We start from the raw sequence: 24,143 nt of genomic DNA on the forward strand, positions 1-24,143 counted from the left end.
AAAAGCCTGTTAATTACTCGCCTAATCTCAGTCTTTTGAGTTATTGATAGCGCATCAATTTTATTAACAAGATTTTATAATGGAGAAGATCCTCACACCAGCATGCCGAGACTTAGACCATCGGGAGGCGGACGCATCCACCAAGTTTACTCACTGGCTGAGGTGCTTTGAAAAATTCCTGATTGCCTCCGCTGAAACGGTCAAATCGGACGAGGACAAACTGGATGTCCTGACCTCCAAAGTGAACCACCGAGTGTACTCGGTCATCCAAGACGCGACCTCGTACGCGGATGCTATCAAGCTCAAGGACCAGTACACGCGCCCAGTGAACGAAGTGTACGCCAGGCACCTCCTGGGGAGTCGTAAACAACAACCTGGGGAATCGACCGAGGAATACCTTCAGGCACTGTCTGTGCTTGGCCGGGCCTGTGGTTGTAAGGATGTAAAGGCCGCCGTGTACACAGAGGAACTTATCCGGGACGCTTTTGTAGCGGGCCACAGGTCCAACTACACCCGACAGCGACTGTTGGAGCAGAGTGACCTCGACCTCAACAAGGCCTCTGAACTTGCACTATCATTGGACGCAGCCTACCGGGGCATGGATGCCTACTCCTCTGCACCGTGGATGCCACGGGGAACGACAGCCTGGGACACGGTAGGACCGTCTCATAGCGCCGTGCCACCCCAGCCACGGCCCAACTACCGCAGCAGTGTCCCAAGGCCAGACAGCAGTGTCCCAAGGCCAGAAATGCTACTTCTGTGGCTAGGCCAAACACCCCAGAGCGCGCTGCCCGGCGAAAAATGCAATCTGCTCGGGCTGCGGGAAGAAGGGACACTACGCCAGCGTCTGCAGGGCCAAAGCCACCCCGAACCCCAGCAGCGCCGCGTGTGGGCCGTGCGGGCTGCCATCTTGGGCCTCCCCGGCCATGTGCGAACCACCGGAACAGCAGCCATTTTGGACGCCTCCAGCCACATGGGGATCATGGACGCCGCCATCTTGGACGACAGCCGGGACGCAGCAGGCCCCCAACACCGCCTCATCTGATACCCGCAGCGACACACCGACCCCTACGCTGGCCTCCGTTACACTGGACGAAGCGAGACCGCACCAGCTGGCCAGTTCCACAATGGACATTAAGGTAAATGGTCACGAAACAATCTGCCTTTTTGACTCTGGGAGCACGGAGAGCTTCATCCACCCCGACACGGTGCGGCGTTGCTCTCTCCCAGTCCTGCCTGCGCACCAGCGGATTTCTATGGCCAAGTCCCAGTCGGCGGACATTGGCGGCTACTGCGTGGTGACACTCGTAGTGGACGGGACTGTGTACAATAATTTTAAACTTCTGGTCCTGCCCGACCTCTGCGCTGCCGTTCTACTGGGGTTAGATTTTCAGTGCCACCTTAAAAGTGTTACGATGGCGTACGGTGGACCCCTCCCCCCACTCACAGTCCGCAGCCAGCAGCTTCCAAATTGCCTGCCGTGCACCAGGTGCAACCTCTCCACACTCAGAGTCACCCCCCCGCCACTGTTTGCTAACCTCACCCCCGACTGCAAGCCTATCGCCACAAAGAGCAGGCGATACAGTGCTGGGGACAGGGTTTTCATTAAAACCGAAGTGGAGCGGCTCCTGAAGGAAGGGATTATTGAGGGCAGCACCAGCCCCTGGCGAGCCCAGGTTGTGGTCGTTAAGACCGGCGAGAAGCAGCGCCTGGTCATCGACTACAGCCAGACAATAAATCGCTACACCCTGCTGGACGCTTACCCACTCCCCCGCATAGCTGATATGGTCAACCAGATCGCACAGTACCGCGTCTTCTCGACCATTGACCTGAAATCAGCGTACCACCAGCTCCCTATCCGCCCTGAGGACCGCCAGTATACTGCCTTTGAGGCAAACGGCCGCCTCTATCACTTCCTTAGGGTTCCCTTTGGCGTCACCAACGGGGTCTCCGTCTTCCAAAGGGAGATGGACCGGATGGTCGATCAAAATGCATTGCAGGCCACTTTCCCATATCTGGACAATGTGACCATCTGCGGCCATGACTTGCAGGACCATGACGCAAACCTCGAAAAATTCCTCTGCACCGCCAAACTCCTCAACCTGACGTATAACAAGGAGAAGTGCATATTCCGCACAACCCGCCTCGCCATCCTTGGCTGTGTTGTGGAACACGGAGTCATCGGCCCCGACCCCGACCGGATGCGTCCCCTTATGGAACTCCCACTGCCCCACTGCCTCAAGGCCCTGAAGAGGTGCCTAGGGTTTTTCCTCTTATTACGCCCAGTGGGTCCCCTACTATGCGGACAAGGCCCGTCCGCTGATCAAGTCCACCTCTTTTCCCGTGACGGCAGAGGCCCGCTTAGCCTTCCACCGTATCAAGGAAGACATTGCCAAAGCCACCATGCACGCAGTGGACGAATCCATCCCCTTCCAGGTGGAAAGCGACGCGTCCGACTTTGCCCTGGCCGCTACCCTCAATCAGGCGGGGAGACCCGTGGCCTTCTTTTCACAAACCCTCCAGGGCCTGGACACCAGACACTCCGCCGTTGAGAAGGAGGCCCAGGCTATTGTGGAGGCTGTGCGTCATTGGAGGCACTACCTGGCCGGAAAACGATTTACCCTGCTCACTGACCAGTGTTCAGTTGCTTTCATGTTTAACAACAAGCAGAGGGGCAAAATTAAAAACGACAAGATCTTGAGGTGGAGAATCGAACTTTCCACCTACAATTACGAGATCTTGTACCGGCCCGGGAAGCTCAATGAACCCCCGGATGCTCTATCGCGTGGCACCTGCGCCAGCGCGCAGATCGATAGACTGCGGGCCCTCCACAATGACCTCTGCCACCCGGGGGTCACCAGGTTCTTCCACTTCATCAAGGCCCGCAACCTGCCTTACTCCATTGAGGAGGTCAGGACCATGACCAGGAACTGCCAAGTCTGCGCTGAGTGCAAACCGCACTTTTATAGACCAGACAGGGCTCACCTGATAAAAGCCACTCGCCCCTTCGAGCGCCTGAGCGTTGATTTTAAAGGGCCTCTCCCCTCCTCCGACCGCAATGTGTACTTCCTCAATATTATTGATGAGTACTCCCGTTTCCCGTTCGCCATCCCCTGCCCGGACATGACCAGTGCCACGGTCATTAAATGTCTGAACGACCTCTTCACCCTGTTCGGTTTCCCCAGCTATATCCATAGCGACCGGGGCTCATCATTTATGAGCGACGAACTCCGCCAGTACCTGCTAGCTAGGGGTATTGCCACAAGCAGGACCACCAGTTACAACCCCCGGGGGAACGGACAGGTGGAAAGAGAGAATGCGACAGTTTGGAAGGCTGCCCTGCTAGCCTTAAAGTCTAGGGGCCTTCCGACCTCCCGCTGGCAGGATGTGCTCCCCGATGCGCTCCACTCTATTCGGTCACTGCTCTGCACTGCCACTAATGCCACCCCTCATGAGAAAATGTTTGTCTTCCCAAGGAAGTCCACATCGGGGACATCGCTACCGCCATGGCTGACGTCCCCAGGGCCGGTCCTACTGAGAAGACACGTGAGGACCCATAAAACGGACCCCCTGGTCGAGAGGGTCGACCTCCTCCACGCCAACCCCCAGTATGCTTACATTGCGTACCCGGACGGGCGGGAAGACACAGTCTCCATAAGAGACCTCGCACCCTCGGGGGCCGCAGTAACCCACTACCCACTACCACACCCCCCCACGATCCGATATCCAGCCCCAGCAGACGGCAGGCCTGGGCCCCGCGACCCGCTCGACATCTACGAGGACTACACACCAGTGCCCCAGCCTACGCGGGACTCGACGCCGGAAGCTTCACTACCCCTGCCGTCGCCACGTCGATCACAGCGGCAGACAACACCTCCGGAGAGACTCCAATACACTAACTTTTAATACACTTCACCCCGCCGGACTCAATTTTCAACAAGGGGTGAATGTGGTAAACCACTGTTTGTATTCCACTGTGTACATGCCTGGGCTGACTCCTCCCACGAATCCAGGTATAAAGGTGACTGCTCCACAGCCCCTTTGTATTCTGGACCGGTCGCCCACTCGAGGCACACCTTCATTCTCTTGTTAATAAAAGCCTGTTAATTACTCACTTAATCTCAGTCTTTTGTGTTATTGATAGCGCATCAATAAGTACCTGAAGGAAAAAAATTTGCAGGGCTACGGGGAAAGGGCGGGGGTGTGGGACTAGCTGAAGTGCTCTTGCAGAGAGCTGGCATGGGCTCGATGGGCCGAATGGCTTCCTTTTGTGCTGTGACCATTCTATGATGGCTGGACTGAAGGAAGACAATCGGATGGTGACAATAAGGCGGTGATAAGGATTGCGGGACTATTGGTGTATTGGGACAGGGGTGGGGGTCAATTTGTATCTGATTACAATCCTGTGAAGCCGCTTAGCATGTTTTATTATGATAAAGGTGCTTAAGTTGTTGATGTGCTGCCTATGGTCGCAAACAAGCTGGACCTTGAGGGAGTGGAATCCTTTTCTATTCCGAAAGATGCAAGGCTGGTGATGGGGAGCATGCGAGGCAATGTGGGTGCAGTCTATAGCATCTTGCACCCTGGGGAACAACTTGCATTTATATAGCACCTTTAACATAGTAAAATGTCCCAAGGTGCTTCACAGGAGTGTTATCAGACAAAATTAGACACCAAGCACTGGAGAACGTGCAGGACAGTGGGATTAATTGGATAGCTCTTTCAAAGAGCTGGCACAGACATAATGGACCAAATGGCCTCCTTCTGTGCTGTATCGTTCTATGATAAGAAGATATTAGGACAGGTCACCAAAAACATGATCAAAGAGGGTAGGCTTTAAGGAGCGTCTTAAAGGAGGTGAGAGAGATAGAGATGCTGAGAGGTTTAGGGAGGGAATTCCATTGCTTAGGGCCTAGTCAAGCTGAAGGCATGGCCACCAATGGTGGGATGAAGGAAATATGGGATGTAGAAGGAAAGCTGCAATGTGGGAAAAGCCTAGTGCTCTCTTATCCTGCTTCATTCTGTCCATTGGTAAAGAGATATTGGATTTCCTCCTGACGTAGAGAGCCTTGGTGACCTCCCTGACACAATGGTGGGCTGCAAATTCGGAGATGTTTCTCATATCACCTGCTGCAGCCTGGAAGGAGCCAGTTGCATTAAACTTAAGAGCCAGGATGACCTTGACAGCCACAGACATTGCTGTCCATGCCCTAGTAAGAGGCTTAAGTTGTGGCTGCAGCAGGTGACATGATAAACATGGTGGGACTCCATATTTTTGAAGCGGAGTCACTCAAGACATTGCTCCTCAATGAAGTTCATGTAGGTGAAGTGGTCCCTGAAGACCCACTGTGGGTATGGCCTCCTGCACAACGCCCTCCTCCTCCTCTCTCTTCTGCGAGCTGCTCCTGCTCTCTCCTGTCTGTCTTGCAGCTACCCTCCTCCTCCAGCTTTAAAGGCAGCCCTAACAGACCACCCATCACTGCAGTAAAACTGTTTAGAAGGCAGTCAAAAACAGTGAAGCGTCTGCAAAAACTGAATTAAGAGTTCACGATCCAAAAACAGGCCAGACAAAGTTAACCACCAGCCTCAAATGACAAGCCAGCAAATGTAGGACCCTTATTTCAATCTTTTAATCAGCGTGCCCCGTGGTCCAGCTGGGAGGGCCTGCCCGTGGGTCAGCATGAAAAGGAATCCGACTGCTCATTCCATGCTCTGATGTATTTGAGGTCACAAGATAATCTGCTCATTTGCTTAAATGCCTTAGGGTGTTACACTCCTGGTAAAGCAGCTATACACTTAGAACATCTGGATTCGCTGCAAGAAATCGATCCTTTAACATTAGTTGACATAGACTTGAAATCTGTTAGATTTTCCCCTCCTAGCCACAATTTCAAAGTATCCTCTTAGCTCTATGACTAATCCTTTAGAAGTGCTATACAGAGCTTTCTGCAACTTCGTTCAGTTTTGCCTGGGTGCTTCAGATGTTAAGTCATAAACAACAGGGATAGCACATTTTACAATTTCATAGTCCGCACCATCCATTGGATCCACACGAGAAAATGCTGCGAGTGATTAGTGCCAAGTGGTGGCATCAACCTTACATAACGTGAAAGAATTATAGAATCCACGATCCTGAAATATATTACAATAAAAATGCTTCATTTTTGTCACAAGGATGTCCATATTTAAAATAAAAACAGCTTCCAATATGATCAGAGAGTGTTTTCAGTGAATGATTGCTCAAATAGCCACATGCATCTTATATAGATTTGAACATCTGAATAATGAACTGCAGCAAATAGGTCTCTAAAGTAAAATACATAAACACGATCAGCCTTAGTGCCAGAGGAAGAAAAACACCTCCTCCACCATCCTCCCCCTCTCAGTATGAAAGCAGAAAGTACACCCATAAGACATTTCAAATCTTAACCACTTAACAGCCAACACTCCAGGAAATCTGAAGGGTTATTCATTTTCAATCTGCAACATTACATATATAAAAATCAGTATTGCAACATATTTATATACAATAATTTAAGAGAGTTTCATAGGTTCATAAGTTTACATTATTTTCTTGAAATATAAAAGATCACCCATTTCAAAAAAGCTAGTACAGTACAATGGATTTACCACAAACAAAATATACCATTCTGTGATCTCTCTGAAATGACATTTAGGCATCAACTGAACATTGCCAATATTTCATAAATGTTATGATGATTTTATTTTGGGTGTGGGGAATTTATAGAGCTCTACCTGTTTGAAATTTCCAGTACGTCTCTGCTCCCAGTCCATCATGTCATGAAAAATTGGAATCATCACATTCCGAAGGTCTGCCTGGGGTACAAGAGTCACTTCGAGAAATGGTCCAATAAGTCCAGGAATAAAGTGCAGCTTGTGCTCGCCTAGAATATAATCAATCAATAATAATAATTTATTTTATTTAAACAATTGACATTATACTGTAGATTTAGGCAATTCAAAAAATACAAAATCGGTTGTCCTTTACCTAGGTTTTGCCACATGCTGAAGATTTCACATCCCATCATCACCCTCATGTCTCCATATCTGTAATTTAATTTGAAAATCTATGATGCACATAAAACCAACAAGTGACATGCTGAATAGTAGAAAACATTCATTTCCAGTAACCCAAGCATAATAATGAGATTTTTTTTTTTTTTTTTTTTTTTTTTTAAACAGATGTATAGCCTTTGTACTTAAACAGAATCAGATAATGCAACTTACTTTTCCAGAACTTTTTTCCTTTTTGATGATGAAAAAATCTCGAGCTGAAGACAAGGCTGATTGATAAATATTACTGCCAAATAGAAGTAAGAATCCCACACCTGCGGAAGATGAATTCTTTAATTATATCCAGATTTAAAACACTATAAAGATGAAGCTACAGAGAGGCAGTTTTATGCCCATTTAGACTGGTAACCAATGTGACAGTAGTGCAATATATATGTTTATACATACACTAATGTATCCTTAAGACTTCGCAAATACTTTTTTGAATAAAAATGCTTTTTCCAAGTTTATACATCTAGATGAGCTAATGGCTAAAACGGTTACATGGTTACAAAACTTACAAATATACAGAAAAAATTATACATTTACTGGTGGATCTTCACAGAATCATAGACTCTTACAGCACAGAAGGAGGCCATTCGGGCCAAAGTGGCTGTTCTGGCTATTTGAAAAGGTATCCAATTAATCCCACTCCCCTGCTATTTCCCCATAGCCCTGCAGGAACCTTGCATGGCACTTTTCACTAAGTTAGATGATCTGCTGCTTTATAATAATATATAGGATCATTACAATGTATTATTGAGCTACTAAGGAAGATGTATATTTAAGCTAGCCTTTCCCTTTACAGTTTCAAAGTATAATTGTTGTAGGTAAATACTGCTCAAGATCAGTTAGAATCTAACCACTCTTTAGCGAGGGATAGTTGTTGATTGGAAGCTGCTTGTAAATTTACAGCTAGTGGTCAAATTTAAAGCTGAATTGTCGAGAACACAATGGAGTGGTTCAGGAATTAATTTTTTGATTAATTTTTGTGACTGTAACATGAAATGACTGACTTAGTTTCTGTTTAAAAAAAAATACTTTTGACACTTTGAAGTGTAATGTCTGGAATGTGACATACACTCAAACTTTTATACAGATACATACACAGCTGTGTACAGTTGAGTAACACTGTACATAGGCAGGGTTGAGTTTCTTTTACCAGCAAAAATGTGTATCTATCTGAAACGTAAAAATATAAATGAAGGCAATGCTATAAGCAGCTACTGCATTCCAGTCTTTTTTTCATTCCTGGGATGTGGGTGTTGCTGGCAGGGCCAGCATTTATTGCCCATCCCTAATTGCCCTTGAGATGGTGATGGTGAGCCACCTTCTTGAACCGCTGCAGTCCTTGTGGTGAAGGTGCTCCCACAGTGCTGTTAGGGAGAGTGTTCCAGGATTTTGACCCAGCAACAATGAAGGAACAGCGATATATCTCCAAGTCAGGATGGTGTGTAACTTGGAGGGGAACTTGCAGGTGATGGTGTTACCGTGCACCTGCTGCCCCTGTCCTTCTAGGTGGTAGAGGTCACAGGTTTGGGAGGTGCTGCCGAAGAAGCCTTGGCAAGGTGCTGCAGTGCATCTTGTAGATGGTACATACTACAGCCACGGTGCGCCGGTGGTGGAGGGAGTGAATGTTTAAGGTAGTGGATGGGGTGCCAATCAAGTGGGCTGATTTGTCCTGGATGGTGAAGAGCTTCTTGAGTGTTGTTGGAACTGCACTCATCCAGGCAAGTGGAGAGTATTCCATCACACTCCTGATTTGTGTCTTGTAGATGGTGGAAAGGCTTTGGGGAGTTCGGAGGTGAGACACTCGCCGCCAAATACTCAGCCTTTGACCTGCTCTTGTTGCCACAGTATTTATGTGGCTGGTCCAGTTAAGTTTCTGGTCAATGGTGACCCCCAGGATATTGATGGTGGGGGATTCGGCGATGGTAATGCTGTTGAATGTCAAGGGGAGGTGGTTAAACTCTCGCTTGTTGGAGATAGTCATTGCCTAGCACTTGTGTGGCGCGAATGTTACCTGCCACTTATCAGCCCAAGCCTGAAAGTCGTTCATGTCTTGCTGCATTCGGGCACGGACTGCTTCATTATCTGAGGAGTTGTGAATGGAAATGAACACTATGCAATCATCAGCGAACATCCCCACTTCTGACCTTATGATGGAGGGAAGGTCATTGATGAAGCAGCTGAAGATGGTTGGGCCTAGGACACTGCCCTGAGGAACTCCTGCAGTGATGTCCTGGGGCTGAGATGATTGACCTCTAACAACCACAACCATCTTGCTTTGTGCTAGGAAGACTCCAGCTAGTGGAGAGTTTCCCCCCTGATTCCCATTGACTTCAATTTTACTTGGGCGCCAAATGCTGCCTTGATGTCAAGGGCAGTCACTCTCACCTCACCTCTGGAATACAGCTCTTTTGTCCATGTTTGGACCAAGGCTGTAATGAGGTCTGGAGCCGAGTGGTCCTGGCAGAACCCAAAGTGAGCATCGGTGAGCAAGTGCCATTTGATAGCACCGTTGATGACACCTTTCATCACTTTACTGATGATTGAGAGTAGACTGATGGGGCGGTAATTGGCTGGATTGGATTTGTCCTGCTTTGTGTGGACAGGACATACCTGGGCAATTTTCCACATTGTTGGGTAGATGCCAGTGTTGTAGATGTACTGGAACAGCTTGTCTAGAGGCGCGGCTAGTTCTGGAGCACAAGTCTTCAGCACGACACCCGGGATGTTGTCGGGGCTCATAGCCTTTGCTGTATCCAGTGCGCTCAGCCGTTTCTTGATATCACGTGGAGTGAATCGAATTGGCTGAAGACTCGCTTTTGTGATGCTGGGGACCTCAGGAGGAGAGCAATATGGATCATCCACTTGGCACTTCTGGCTGAAGATGGTTGCGAATGCTTCAGCCTTGTCTTTTGCACTCACATGCTGGACTCCACCATCATTGAGGATGGAGATATTCATGCAGCCTCCTCCTCCCGTTAGTTGTTTAATTGTCCACCACCATTCACGACTGGAGGTGACAGGACTGCAGAGCTTTGATCTGATGCGTTAACTGTGGGATCGCTTAGCTCTGTCTATAGCATGCTGTGAAGCAGCATGCTATAGACAGAGCTAAGCGATCCCACAATATAGTCTGCTCTTCAAAATCTTGAGTGAATATGAATTATGCATTTTTTTTGTCATCAGCAGCTTTAAACACCTCATGCCTTGACAAAGAAATCTCTGTGGTACTCTGTTGCATGAAAGTATCTTTCCTACGTGCTTGCATAAATTTCATGAAACAAAATAGATGTTGAAAATGAAAATGAAGCACGTAAAAAAGCAAATCGTTGTGGTGTAATGAGCTGGCACATGAACCCATTAGCGAAATGATGTGAATCCGACATCACGATTCTCAATGGCGAGTTCTGATTAAAACAGTAAGTGGATTGAAAATCGTCTTTTGGTCAATTCCTGTGACTGCAACAACTCAGTGATGAAGCCATCCACAAGTGCACTCCATGCTGATGATGTTAATTATGTCAACAGTGGATAACTGATCATGTCAATGTTATTACATTAAGTTTGAGAAATGATTTACTGTCAACGGCTGGAAAATTCTCGCTGCTATCTACTCTATCTGTTTAACCAGGATTTTGGCAAATAGTTATTTGCTGGATAGACAAAGTTTAGTTCCAAAAATTACTTTGCGCTATTTTTAGTGCAATAAACTCTGAAAGATCTTGGTTCATCAATTTTACAGATGTTAATATTGAATGCAAATTAAAGGTGCATTTACACTACAACTGTGTGAAGCAGTTTCACTTTGCACTAACACTGCAGTTGGAGTGTAAATGCAAACTGAATCCAGAATCAAGGCCTGGCCTGACACTGAAATGAAGCCAAGCTGGACTCCCTGTATCAGGAGTCTGCTTCACTGCTGAACTTTAACAGCTGATTGATGTTATATGAAACCAAAACCACTTTGCACTGATGCTAGCCTTGTAGCACTAAAGATGACTTTGAACTTTTAGCGCATTTACAGCCAAGTTCCTGCACATCAAAATCTGTCGAAGCGACTCCAGTGGTATTTGGTCGAAGGGTTGCTTTACTTGTGATGAGATGCTTACATTAAAATGATGATTGATTTTTGCTTTTTTAATCATTTGAAAATTACTTTGTGTTTGTTAATGATGAAACAATATTGATTTTGTTTTAACTCAAATTCTACAATGCAACATTTACTTTCTAAAATTCTGTACCAAGAATCAGTACAATACATTAAAATGTAAAGCATGGGTGCTTAAAGTTATATTCTACACAGTACAGTTCGGCACAGCTTTCATCAACAGATTGCTTTTTCATTTAACATTCTGAAATCTACAAGTAAACTATCCGGTATTACTTTTCACAATGTACTGTAGGCAAAATCTGATCATCAACATGTGTAGAGTAATTTGTAGTGTACTCAATATTCAAGGAGTTTAAATTCAGCACTATGAACCAGTATGAAATGTACTGCTGAAACTTGAAGGGAAAGTAAGTGTACGATCAGCTATTTAACCATGGGGTTTAAAAACAGTCTTTTCTGCCAGTCCCCTTCATGGATCCCCTGTAGCATACACCATTTTTAGCTTGTAAGGCAGTTGGGTGACGTGCTTCCAGGCCTCTGCCACTTCACTGCTAGGAGTGTGAGAACAGACTGGAATGAATCATCTCCAATCACTACCTGTGGGGAAATGACTCACATAATGGCACAGTTGGGATCAGTAACATATTTTGGATTTATACCCATGTCCTACCACTCCAGTGAAGCGGCAATGTTTGTGCCATCATGCCATGTTCAATTTATTTTCAATTTTTCACATTTCATCAAGTGTGTAACAAAGAGACAGCGAGTATGCTCTTATATTCAAACTTATGTACACTCTGTTCAGCACTAAAATCTGGACGAGCATAATATTACATTCTGTGTCCAGTGATCCTATGTTATCATGATGTTTGGGCACCTCGGCTCTTTGAAAATGGTCACGGCAACCCTGTGATGGTGACACTCATCCGGTTTGTGCTTTTGGAGAATCAAAGAGTTTAAATTAATATCCCACATTGACGACTGTGTCTGTGCAAATTTAGCATAGAAATCCTAAATAGGACACCTGAACTGTACTGCAATTTGGTTGTTTTCACTTCATGAGTGGGTGATTCAACGCCGGAGTAGTGCTGTATTGCTTTCAGTTAAATGCTGGAGCCAGCACAGCATCACAGTAAAGAGTATGCATCATGAAGCATATTGAAACTAGCTTACATAACCTCAACCCACACCCAATGCCTGAGTTTATATATTCCAGTCACTGCATAGATTGAAGTGTTTGCTTACCAGATTTATGACATGGCCTGTTAATGTCTGCATATGCATAGCAGTGCTTTGAGAAACAAAACAACAAACACTTGCAGCAGGACTAACCCAGCTGACACTTGTGTGTTGGCATCGGTTCACTCATCCCACTCACACTTGCCCCCACGTACAGCAAAGGAATTCGTTTTTGGCCTTAGGAAATGCTAGGTTTCAAGGGAAGGCTCAGAAATATGGGCCTCAATATTTACGGGGATGTGGGGAGGGAGTGCGGGTGCCCGTCAGTGGGCGGGAAACCCGGAAATGCTGGGAAAGCGGAGGTCCTGCCGAATTTAATGGCAAGACCTCATTAGAATTTTTTATTCCGTTTCCCGCTTGGCAGCCGGCCAGATTGAAAGCTGACAGGCTGTCGGCGGGAAAGCCTGTGCTACAAGGCAGCAGCCGGGGACCACTGGGGACAGTCTTGAGAAGATCAGGGGGTCATTGCGTGAAGGAAGCCGCCATATAACCTATTTAGAAAAATACACTGTCTTATGAAAGTATTCTGGCCTTATTGAAACAGGACAAACTGGGTTTGGAAATTTAGAAACCGAACGATGAAAAAGCTGTGATAGCATTCTGGCTATTGAGAGAAGACACTTGTTGACCCTGAATAAATAACCTTATTGAAACATTAGGTGACTGGCTCCGACAAGTTGAACTTTTGAGAACAAAATAATGGTTCGTCCTGGATAAGGTGTTCTAATTTAAACTTCGTAAAGATAGCACATCTGCCCTCGTAAAGATGACAAAGGAAGGAACACCTGCCGTCATACTGTTTTTATATGGTAAACTTAGAACACCTAGAGATGAGGCAAGATTCTGGCTGAGGTGGCAGTAAGAGTTGCAGAGGTCGGCAGAAAGAGGACTGGGGATAATTAAATTGCATCAGCAGAAAACCTTTGGGGAAGTACCACTGGAAAATGGTATAAATATTGAACTCTCAAATGAGATAGACAACTCGCTTTAATCAGGCAAAGCGATTCTCGGCTTCAGAGCTATTTGTACCTCGGGGATCAAAGGTATTTGATATTGATGGATATCCTGTCGAGAGAACTTTAACTGTAATACTATAGCGAAGGTAAGATTTAGAAGTAAGATTCACTGTTAATAATAAGATAGCATTTTTTCTCTTTTTAGAACGGCTAATGTTGCGACTAACTGATTCACCAACTGTAGATTGCATGTCGGTTCTTCAATAAATCTATATATTTTTAGAATTGTCTCACATAAAACTTCTGTATCAAAACTCGCAAACTCAATCTCTGTACACTCTTTGGTGGAGAGTTGCAGAATTCTGAGGGAGTTTTCCGGACCCTCATAATATCCGGGATGTTACAGTCGAGCTAATCTTATTAAAAGCACTATCTGGAGGACGGTAACATTCTCGGGTTGTTCCTTTCCTTTAGTGAGAGATAGCCTGGACCTTTGGACCCAATTAAGCAACTTTAGGATTCGGCTACCTCAAGCTTTAGTTGAAAGTGAACGTCTGAGAAATATGCCTGATCCAGGGTAGCCCTAAAGGGGCGAGGACTAGTAAATATCCCTTCAGTTGTGGTGGGGTGGGGGTGCTCAGAGTGCGGCGGAGATGGAGGAAAAGATAGCAAGGAGGGGGTCTGAGAGATTGTGGGGAAGGGGGGGGGTGGTCTGAAGATCGCGGGGAGGGAGGCAGATCGTGGCATGTTTGCTTGAAGGGCCGGGAGGAAGCACTCCTGCTCCTCTTGGCCCACAAGCAGTGGTGGAAAAGCACTTACCCGCTGGGTCTGGCAGCTCCCGCCTATCTTCAGCTGCCGGGTTTCCTGAGCCCTGGGAAACCCAGCCCACAGCCATTAAATCCAAATTGCTGATAAAATCTGAATCACGAAGCCTCTTTAATGAGTAGAATTCCCAACCTGTCTCTCAGGAATGGACTACTCATCCAACCCCAAACCCGCCTCGAATAAACTGGATGTAGGCGCATTCACGGTGGGTTGGGGTCAGGTTTCCCACTTTTAACAATTTATCCTCCCTCCCCGATACTGTCCCACCCATCGTGGGGGGATTAAAATGATCCCCATGATTTTTGTCAGCTACCCCTGCAGTATTCCTTTAAACAGAATTTAAATCACCCCCACCAAAATCAAGTCTCGTCACAGGAGTAACATCAATGAAAAGATTCCCCATAACAATACTAGCATTGTTCGTCACTACAACGCCTGCTCAGCAGCTACACGAGACAGATCTAGCAGAACTGAAATCACAATTATGTTCATATACAAAACATACAGTAAGCCTAAAAGCAACTAGCCACAAAGTATTATAACCCAATATTAAAATCACCATACCTTGAAGTCAAAGCTTTCATTTAGAAAAATTTTTCTAAGCGCATCAGAGAGATATAGAATTGTAGTGATGATCACACTGAAAGAAGAGAACAGCAGGAATCAGCTCCTAAAGTTGTGATCAATTGGTACGAGCCATACATCATGGGGTAAATACACTGGTATCCAATTAAAAATATCATAGCAACAGTCGACATGTCCTATTTAATACTGTAATCTGTGCTTACATTTGTTGCAAAACGTAGGTATATCCTTTATACACTGACCACTATAAAATCAGTATTATATATCTATCACTTTCAGTTTGCAGTAGAATGGTTGTTCTTCCAAATATATATGTGTAAAATGTTGCTGGTGAAGAGGGTAGGTTGGCAGGAAACCATTAAACTTCTCAAAATTGTAGAGACCCTTTGGTAACTCCCTTAAGTATCATCTCTACATTCTCGCTCCACCTCCACCCCATTGCTGTTACGAATCAATGCAAAGGTCTCCAATTGTGTTGGCACACCCGATTCCTCCACCAAAGTTTACCCAGAAACGACTAAACTGCCTCTTTGTGCCACTTTGCGTGCAAGAAGAATCATTCCAATCAGCACCAGGAATTTTCCAAGTTGGCAATGAAGTGCTACTAATGGTATGATAGCCTCAGAGACCTTAGGGAGCTGAGATAAACAAATGTTTTGTTTCCAATCATGAAATTTGTTAAAATACTCCCCCTTATCTTGAAGTATATAATTCTCAATAACTGGATTTGCAAATTGGAACACCAGCTCATTCAGAACAGAATCTTAAAGCTGGGTATTAATTTTAATAAAGGTTACACTTCTATAAAACACTGGTTAGGCCTTAAGCTGCAGTATTCTCTCATTCTGGGCACCACACTTCAGCAAGGATGTCAAGACCTTGGACAGGGTGCAGATGAGATTTACTAGAATGGTACTAGGAATGAGGGACTTCAGTTATGTAGAGAGACTGGAGAAGCTGGGGTTGTTCGTAGAGCAGAGAAGGTCAAGGAGATCTGACTGCGGCATTCAAAATCAGGAATGATTTTGCTCGAGGAAATAAGGAGAAGCTGTTTCCAGAAACAGAAGGAACGGTAACCAGAGGCCACAGATTCCAGGTGATTGTCAAAAGAACCAGAAGGTGAAATATTTTTTACACAGCAAATTGTTATCATCTGGAATGTGCTGCCTGAAAGGATGGTGGAAACAAATTCAACAGTAACCTTCAAAAGAGAATTGGATAAATACTTGAAGCGAAAACATTTACAGGGCTGTGGGGAAAGAGCAGGGGAGTGGGACTAATTGGATAGTTCTACCAAAGAGCTGGCACAGGCATGATGGGCCGAATGGCCTTCTTCTGTGCTGTATTATTCTATGATTCTAAAAAGTGTATTGAACTCCATACTGGCAGCTATGCTTTGCTGGTGGCTGTGAAGGTCAATACCGACCTGAACGGTTTTGCTTCAGGAGACATCAATCACATCTCCGTGTCTGCACTTCACAGCTGTACTAAGTGGGCACTGGAAGAGGATGCTATGGTCAAATGTGTCCAAGAGTGCAGAGAGGTTGAGAAGGACATCAGGGAAGTCAGGGACGCTGCCAGTGTCCTTGGCGGCCATGTGTGCGGGAAATGCATCCAGCTGCAGCTACTTGTTGACCGCATTGTGGCGCTCAAGCTGCGGGTGGATGAGTTTTGGAGCATGCGCGATGCTGAGAGGGTCGTGGATAGCACGTTTAGCGAGTTGTTCACGCCTCAGGGTAGGGCTGCACAGGGGGTGACCATCAGGCGGAGCAACAGAGGCAGGCAGGAAGTGCAGGGGCCCCCTGCAGACATCCCCCTTTCAAACAGGTATACCAAGTTGGATACTGTTGAGGGGGATGACTCACCAGGGGAAGGCAGCAGCAGCCAGCTTCCTGGCACCAGGGACGCTTCTGCTGCTCAGAAAGGGAGGAAAAAGAGTGGGAGAGCAATAGTGGTAGGGGATTCTATCGTAAGGGGAACAGATAGGCGTTTCTGTGGCCGCAAACGTGACTCCAGGATGGTTTGTTGCCCCCCTGGGGCCAGGGTCATGGATGTCACTGAGCGGCTACAGGGCATTCTTAAGGGGGAGGGTGAGCAGGCAGAGGTCGTGGTCCACATTGGGACCAACGACATAGGTAGGAAGGGGGATGAGGTCCTGCATCAAGAATTTAGGGAGCTAGGTAACAGATTAAAGAGCAGGACCTCAAAGGTTGTAATCTCTGGATTACTCCCAGTGCCACGTGCTGGTGAGTATAGGAATAGGAGGATAGAGCAGATGAATGCGTGGCTAAAGAGTTGGTGTCGGGGGGCGGGTTTTACTTTCCTGGATCACTGGGCCTGCTTCTGGGGAAGGTGGGACTTGTACAAGTCGGACGGGTTGCACCTGAACCAGAGCGGGACAAATATCCTTGCGGGGAGGTTTGCTAGCACTGTTTGGAAGGGGGGGGGTGGTGGAGTTTAAACTAACTTGGCAGGGGGATGGGATACAGAGGGGAGCTGAAAGAGGGGGTGATGTGCTGCCAATTAGAGAGAAAAAAACAAGTCAGCTTGGTAGACAGGGCAAATATACAAGGGCAAGGCTGGATGGCATCTATTTTAATGCAAGGAGTTTGCAAATAAGGTGGATGAACTGAAGGTGTTGATAAACACATGGGAGTATGATATTGTTGCTATCACGGAGACATGGTTGAGGGAGGGGCAAGACTGGCAGCTCAATATTCCGGGGTACAGAATCTTCAGGCGAGACAGAGGGGGAGGTATAAGAGGAGGGGGTGTAACAATATTAATTAAGGAGTCAATTACTGCAGTAAGGAGGGATGACATATTAGCAGGTTCCTCTAATGAGGCCATATGGGTGGAGCTTAAAAACAAGAAGGGGGCAAGCACTTTGCTGGGAGTGTACTATAGGCCTCCAAACAGTCAGGGGGAGATAGAGGAACAGATATGTAGGCAAATCTCAGAGAAATGTGCAAATAATAGGGTAATAATAATGGGGGATTTCAACTTTCCCAATATTAACTGGGATAGTCAGAGTGTGAAAGGCACAGAGGGTGTAGAATTCTTAAAGTGCATCCAGGAGAGCTTTTTGAGCCAGCATGTAGAAGGTCCTACAAGAGAGGGGGCGGTACTGGACCTAATTCTAGGGAATGTGGCCGGCCAAGTGGAAGAAGTGCTAGTAGGTGAGCACTTTGGTGACAGTGACCATAATATGGTGAGATTTAAGGTGGTCATGGAAAAGGACAGGGATGGGCCGGAAATAAAGGTTCTAAATTGGGGGAAGGCCGATTTTAATAGGATAAGGCAGGATCTGGCCAAAATGGACTGGGATCAGCTACTTGTAGGAAAATCCGCATCGGAGCAATGGGAGGCTTTCAGAAGGGAGATTGAGATCATACAATGGCAACATGTTCCTGTAAAGGTCAAGGGTGGTTCCAAAAACCACAGGGAACCGTGGATGTCAGGGGATATACGAGAATGGATTAGAAAAAAAAGGAGGGCTTTTGGCAGATACAAAAGGCTAAAGACGGAGGAAGCCCTAGAGGAGTACAAAAAGTGCAGGGGGATACTTAAAAAAGAAATTAGGAGATCAAGGAGGGGCCATGAAATAACACTGGCGAGCAAAATAAAGGAAAATCCTAAGATGTTTTATAAGTATATTAAGGGTAAGAGGATAACTAGGGAAAAAATAGGGCCCATTAGGGACAAAAGTGGCAATCTGTGTGTGGAGCCGGAAGATGTAGGAGGGGTTCTAAATGAATTTTTTGCATCTGTTTTCATTATGGAGAGGGACGATGTAGACATAGAAATAGGGCGGGGGAACTGTGATATGCTCGAACACATTAACATCGAGAGGGAGGAGGTATTGGCGGTTTTAGCAGGCCTAAAAATGGATAAATCCCCAGGCCCGGACGAAATGTATCCCAGGCTGCTGTGTGAGGCAAAGGAAGAGATTGCGGGGGCTCTAACACACATATTCAGAACCTCTCTGGCCACAGGGGATGTGCCAGAGGACTGGAGAACCGCTAATGTAGTTCCATTATTCAAGAAGGGGAGTTGGGAAAAACCGGGGAACTACAGGCCAGTGAGCCTAACATCAGTGGTGGGAAAATTATTGGAAAAAATTCTGAGGGACAAAATCAGTCTCCACTTGGAGAGGCAAGGATTAATCAGGGATAGTCAACACGGCTTTGTCAAGGGAAGATCATGTCTGACTAATTTGATTGAATTTTTTGAGGGGGTGACTAGGTGTGTGGATGAGGGTAACGCAGTGGATGTGGTATACATGGATTTCAGTAAGGCCTTCGATAAAGTCCCGCACAGGAGACTGGTCAAGAAGGTAAGAGCCCATGGAATCCAGGGTGCCTTGGCACGTTGGATACAAAACTGGCTTAGTGGCAGAAGGTGATGGTCGAAGGTTGTTTTTGTGACTGGAAGCCTGTGGCCAGTGGGGTACCACAGGGATCGGTGCTGGGTCCCTTGCTGTTTGTGGTCTATATTAATGACTTAGATATGAATGTAAAAGGTATGATCAGTAAGTTCGCGGATGATACAAAAATTGGTAGGGTGGTAAATAGCGAGGAGGGTAGTCTCAGTCTGCAGGACGATATCGATGGGTTGGTCAGATGGGCGGAACAGTGGCAAATGGAATTTAACCCGGAAAAGTGCGAGGTGATGCACTTTGGGGGGACTAACAAGGCAAGGGAATACACAATGAATGGTAAGACCCTAGGCAAGACGGAGGGTCAGAGGGATCTGGGTGTGCAAGTACACAGATCCCTGAAGGCGGCGGAACAGGTGGATAAGGTGGTAAAAAAGGCATATGGGATATTTGCCTTCATTAGCCGAGGCATAGAATATAAGAGCAAGGAGGTTATGATGGAGCTGTATAAAACACTGGTTAGGCCACAGCTGGAATACTGTGTGCAGTTCTGGTCGCCACACTACAGGAAGGATGTGATAGCTTTGGAGAGGGTGCAGAGGAGATTCACCAGGATGCTACCAGGGCTGGAACGCTTCAGCTATGAAGAGAGACTGGGCAGATTGGGTTTGTTTTCCTTGGAGCAGAGGAGGCTAAGGGGGGACATGATTGAGGTGTACAAAATTATGAGGGGCATAGATAGGATGGATACTAAGGAGCTTTTTCCCTTAGTAGAAGGGTCAATAACTAGGGGGCATAGATTCAAGGTAAAGGGCGGGAGGTTTAGAGGGGATTTGAGAAAGAACTTTTTCACCCAGAGGGTGGTTGGAGTCTGGAACTCACTGCCCGAAAGGGTTGTGGAGGCTGGAACCCTCACAACATTCAAGAAGCATTTGGATGAGCACTTGAAATGCCATAGCATACAAGGCTACGGACCAAATGCTGGAATATGGGATTAGATTAGACAGGGCGTGATGGCCGGCGCGGACACGATGGGCCTCTATCCGTGCTGTATAACTCGATGACATAGAATGTACAGCACAGAAACAGGCCATTCGGCCCAACTGGTCCATACCTGTGTTTATGCCCCACCCTGCTTCATCTAACCCTATAAATATATCCTTCTATCGCTTTCTCCCTGATGTGCTTATCTAGCTTCCCCTTAAATGCAGATCATTGTGGTAGCGAGTTCCATATTCTAACCATTCTCTGGGTAAAGAAGTTTCCCCTGAATTCCCGATTTGATTTATTAGTGACTGTCTTATATTTGCCCCTAGTTTTGGTCTCCCCACAAGTAGAAATATTGTCTCAATGTCTGCCCTATCAAACCCTTTTATAATCTTAAAGACCTCTATCGGGTCCCCTCTCAGTCTTCCCTTTTCTGGAGAAGAGCTCCAACCTGTTCAATCTTTCCTGACAGGTAGAACCTCTCAGTTCCAGTATCATCCTTGTAAATCTTTTTGTACTTTCATCAGTGCATTTATATCCTTTTTTTAATTTGGAGACCAGAACTATGCACAGTACTCCACTTGTGGTCCAACCAAGATTCTATACAAGATTAACATAACTTCTCTGCTTTTCAATTTTATCCCACTAGAACTGAACCCTAGTGCTTTGTTTGCTTTTTTAAGGGCTTTATTAACCTGTGTCGCTACTTTTAGTGATTTGTGTATCTGTACCACTAGATCCCTTTGTTCCTCTACCCCATTTGGACTCTTATTTTCCAAGGAGTATGTGGCCTCCTGATTCTTCCTGCCAAAATGCACCACCTCACACTTCTCTATATTGAAATTAATTTGCAAAATACATGCTCATTCTGCAGGTTTATTAATTTCTTCTTGTATTTTAGTGGAGTCTTCCTCGGTATGAACCATATCCCCAATTTGATGTCATTCTCAAATTTTGAAACTATACTTCCGATTCCTGAGTCTAAATAGTTTATGTAAATGATAAACAACAGTGGTCCCAGCACCGATCCTTGTAGAACACGATTTCCCAACTTTTGCCAATCTGAGTAACTACCCTTAACCGCTGCTCTCTGTTTTCTGTTTTGTAGCCAGCTTGCAATCCATTCTGGTACTTGTCCCCTGACTCCATATGAGTCATGAGTCTACTATGTAGTCTTATCAAAGGCCTTTTGGAAATCTAGATAAATTACATCTACTACATTACCCTTATCTGCTCTTCCTGTTACTTCCTCAAAAAATTCAATAAGGTTGGTCAAGCATGACCTTCCCTTTTGAAATCCGTGCTGACTACTATATTATATTTTAGCTTCCAATCTTTTTTTCTATTACATCTTTGAGTAAAGATTCCATTATCTTTCCTACTACTGACATTAAGCTAACTGGTCTATAGTTCCTTTGAGTTGTTCTATCTCCCTTTTTAAATATAGGAGTCAGATTAGTTGTCCTCTAGTACTATTCACTTTCCCAATGAATTTTTCAATCTATGTGCCTCTGCTATCTCTTCCCTAACTTTAATATGCAATCCATCTGGACCAGGGGTTTTATCCTCTCCAAGTTTGATTATTTTATCAATTATCTCCCCCTTTTCTATCTTAAATTGGACAAGGAAGAAAAATGCACCACGGTTACAGTCACAGATAATGTCATTTGTGACTTTGATTAAAGCCATTTCAGTACTGTGGCAGGGGAGGAAACCTGATTGGAGATTGAAACATGGAGTTGCAGAAAAGATAGGCACAGATTTGGAAGCTGACAACATGTTCAAGGATGTTGAAGAGAAAAGGGAGATTGGAGACAGGGCGGTAGTTTGCAGGTACAGATGGGTCAAGGATAGGTTTTGTGAGGATGGGCATGATGATGGCAGTTTTGAAAGGGAGACAGACAGGTGAGGGAATTGATTTCAATGCCAGCTAGCATGAGGCCTAGGAAGGAAGCTTGGGTGGTTAGCAGGGATCTTGTCCACGAGTTAAAGGACATTATGGAAGAAAATGTGGGGAGGAGTGGTGACTGTTGATCTGCTAGTAGAATCCAAGGGAGCAGTGGTGGGTGGGGTAAGTGGGATGGGGAAGAAGTTGGCGAGATAAGCCCCCAGCAGGCGCACTGGGTGGGAAGGTCGGTGAAAGAGAATGCAACAGTTCAGATCGCTGCTCGTAAGGAGGCAGCGAGGAGTGCCTCGATAGGCCCTTTAGAGAATATCGAGAGTCACAGAGGGTACCTGTAGGCTTATCCCAGGGGGATTTAAACCTGGGGTGGTGGCAGGAGAGTATGAAGGCAGAGGAGATGTGATGGATTGGGGGAGGGATCAGGGAGCAAAATATCAGAATGGGAAGAAATGAAAGGTGGCACGAATGAGCGACAAGTGTAACCGTCATTGCAACACAAGTGAAGCAACTAATTGACTTCAAATTGTAGCTTTTTAAGCGGGAACTCAGCGGCAGCAGCGGGGCTATAAAAGGCCCCAGAGACCAGGTAAGGCCTCAGTGCGTCGGCGGGAACTCAGCGGCAGCAGCGGGGCTATAAGAGTCCCAGAGACCAGGTAATGTTTACCAATCTCCAGTCTGGGAACTCGGAGGGAAGGAGAGAGCTAAAAAGTAATCCAAGTGTGACGTCACCAGAAAGCGGGTAAGTGATTGGTTGCTAAGTATTTCTCCCTTTTTAAAGCTTAAATCTCTTTGGTTTATAGTTTCTAAGGTGTGATATTCACCATCTAGAATCGGGGCAGAGGGTATTTAAGAATAATATTGATAAATTTAATTAATTACATAGAATGGAAGATCAGGTGATGTGTTGCTGCTGCAATATGTGAGAGCTGATGGACACCATTGATGCTCACGGTGATCACATTTGCAGTAAGTGTTGGCTGCTCGAGGAATTCCGGCTCCGTGTTGAAGAGCTGGAGTCCGAGCTTCAAACACTGAGACACATCAGGGAGGGGGAGAGTTACCTGGACTCTGTGTATCACGAGGTATTCACACCAATTAGATTAATTAATTCAGATGTAGTCCGTGGCCAGGGTCAGGATGGTGTGACTAGAAGTGAGGCAGGTACGGGGATCCAGGAGGTAGTGTTGGAGGAGCCGCAGCCCTTGCACTTGTCCAACAGGTTCGAGGCTCTTACTCCCTGTGAGGATGGGAACAGGGACTGCGGGGAGGATGAGCAACCTGGCCACAGCACCGTGGAGCGGGGGGCCATTCAAGTGGGGGGAGTTAAAAGAAATGTTGTAGTGGTAGGGGATAGTATCATTAGGGGGATAGATAGAGTTCTTTGCAGCCGAGAGCGAGAGTCCCGAAGGCTGTGTTGCCTGCCCGGTGCCAGGGTTAAGGACATCTCCTCTGGACTGGAGAGAAACTTGGAGTGGGAGGGGGAGGATCCAGTTGTCGTGGTCCATGTTGGTACCAACGACATAGATAGGACAAGGAAGGAGGTTCTGCTGAGGGAGTTTGAGCAGCTAGGGGCCAAATTAAAAAGCAGAACCACAAGGGTAATAATCTCTTACCTGAGCCACAAGCGAATTTGGCTAGAACAAATAAAATTAGAGAGTTAAATGCGTGGCTCAAAGACTGGTGTGGGAGAAATGGGTTTTGCTTCCTGGGACACTGGCACCAGTACTGGGGCAGGAGGGAGCTGTTCCGTTGAGACGGGCTTCACTTGGCCAGTGCTGGGACTAGAGTCCTGGCGGATCATATAACTAGGGCTGTAGAGAGGGCTTTAAACTAACTAGTGGGGGGGAGGTTCCTAGAGAGCAAATAATAAAAATGACAACAGAGAAGGTCATAGACTTAGGTAGCAGTGGGGAAATTAAAAACCAGAGCATGTCAGGAAGGGGCAGAAGGTATGGAGTAAAAGGTAAAGCAACAAAAAGGGCAAAAGCAGGAACTAAGTGTCACAAAACATATTTGAAAGTTCTCTATCTGAATGCACGTAGCATTCGTAACAAAATAGACGAGTTAATGGCACAA

The 24,143-nt window shown here is 46.2% G+C and overlaps 1 protein-coding gene across 5 annotated transcripts in view; it reads right to left on the bottom strand.

Annotated features, from left to right (window-relative positions):
- Nucleotides 1–24,143, bottom strand: part of LOC147106218 (dedicator of cytokinesis protein 4-like) — a 398,161-nt gene that overhangs the window by 112,536 nt on the left and 261,482 nt on the right. For all 5 annotated transcript variants that reach the window (XM_086009128.1, XM_086009130.1, XM_086009127.1 and 2 more), the window contains exons 28-31: nucleotides 14,779–14,854; nucleotides 7,249–7,349; nucleotides 7,010–7,068; nucleotides 6,757–6,905 (exon numbers count right to left, since the gene is read on the bottom strand). In XM_086009128.1, the coding sequence (XP_085865254.1) occupies nucleotides 6,757–6,905; nucleotides 7,010–7,068; nucleotides 7,249–7,349; nucleotides 14,779–14,854 (385 nt within the window). The remainder of the gene's footprint in view (nucleotides 1–6,756; nucleotides 6,906–7,009; nucleotides 7,069–7,248; nucleotides 7,350–14,778; nucleotides 14,855–24,143) is intronic.

The sequence above is a fragment of the Somniosus microcephalus genome, chromosome 16, assembly GCF_052327205.1.
Source record: "Somniosus microcephalus isolate GS21.2 chromosome 16, FLI_Smic_1.0, whole genome shotgun sequence".
Classification (NCBI taxonomy): domain Eukaryota; kingdom Metazoa; phylum Chordata; class Chondrichthyes; order Squaliformes; family Somniosidae; genus Somniosus; species Somniosus microcephalus.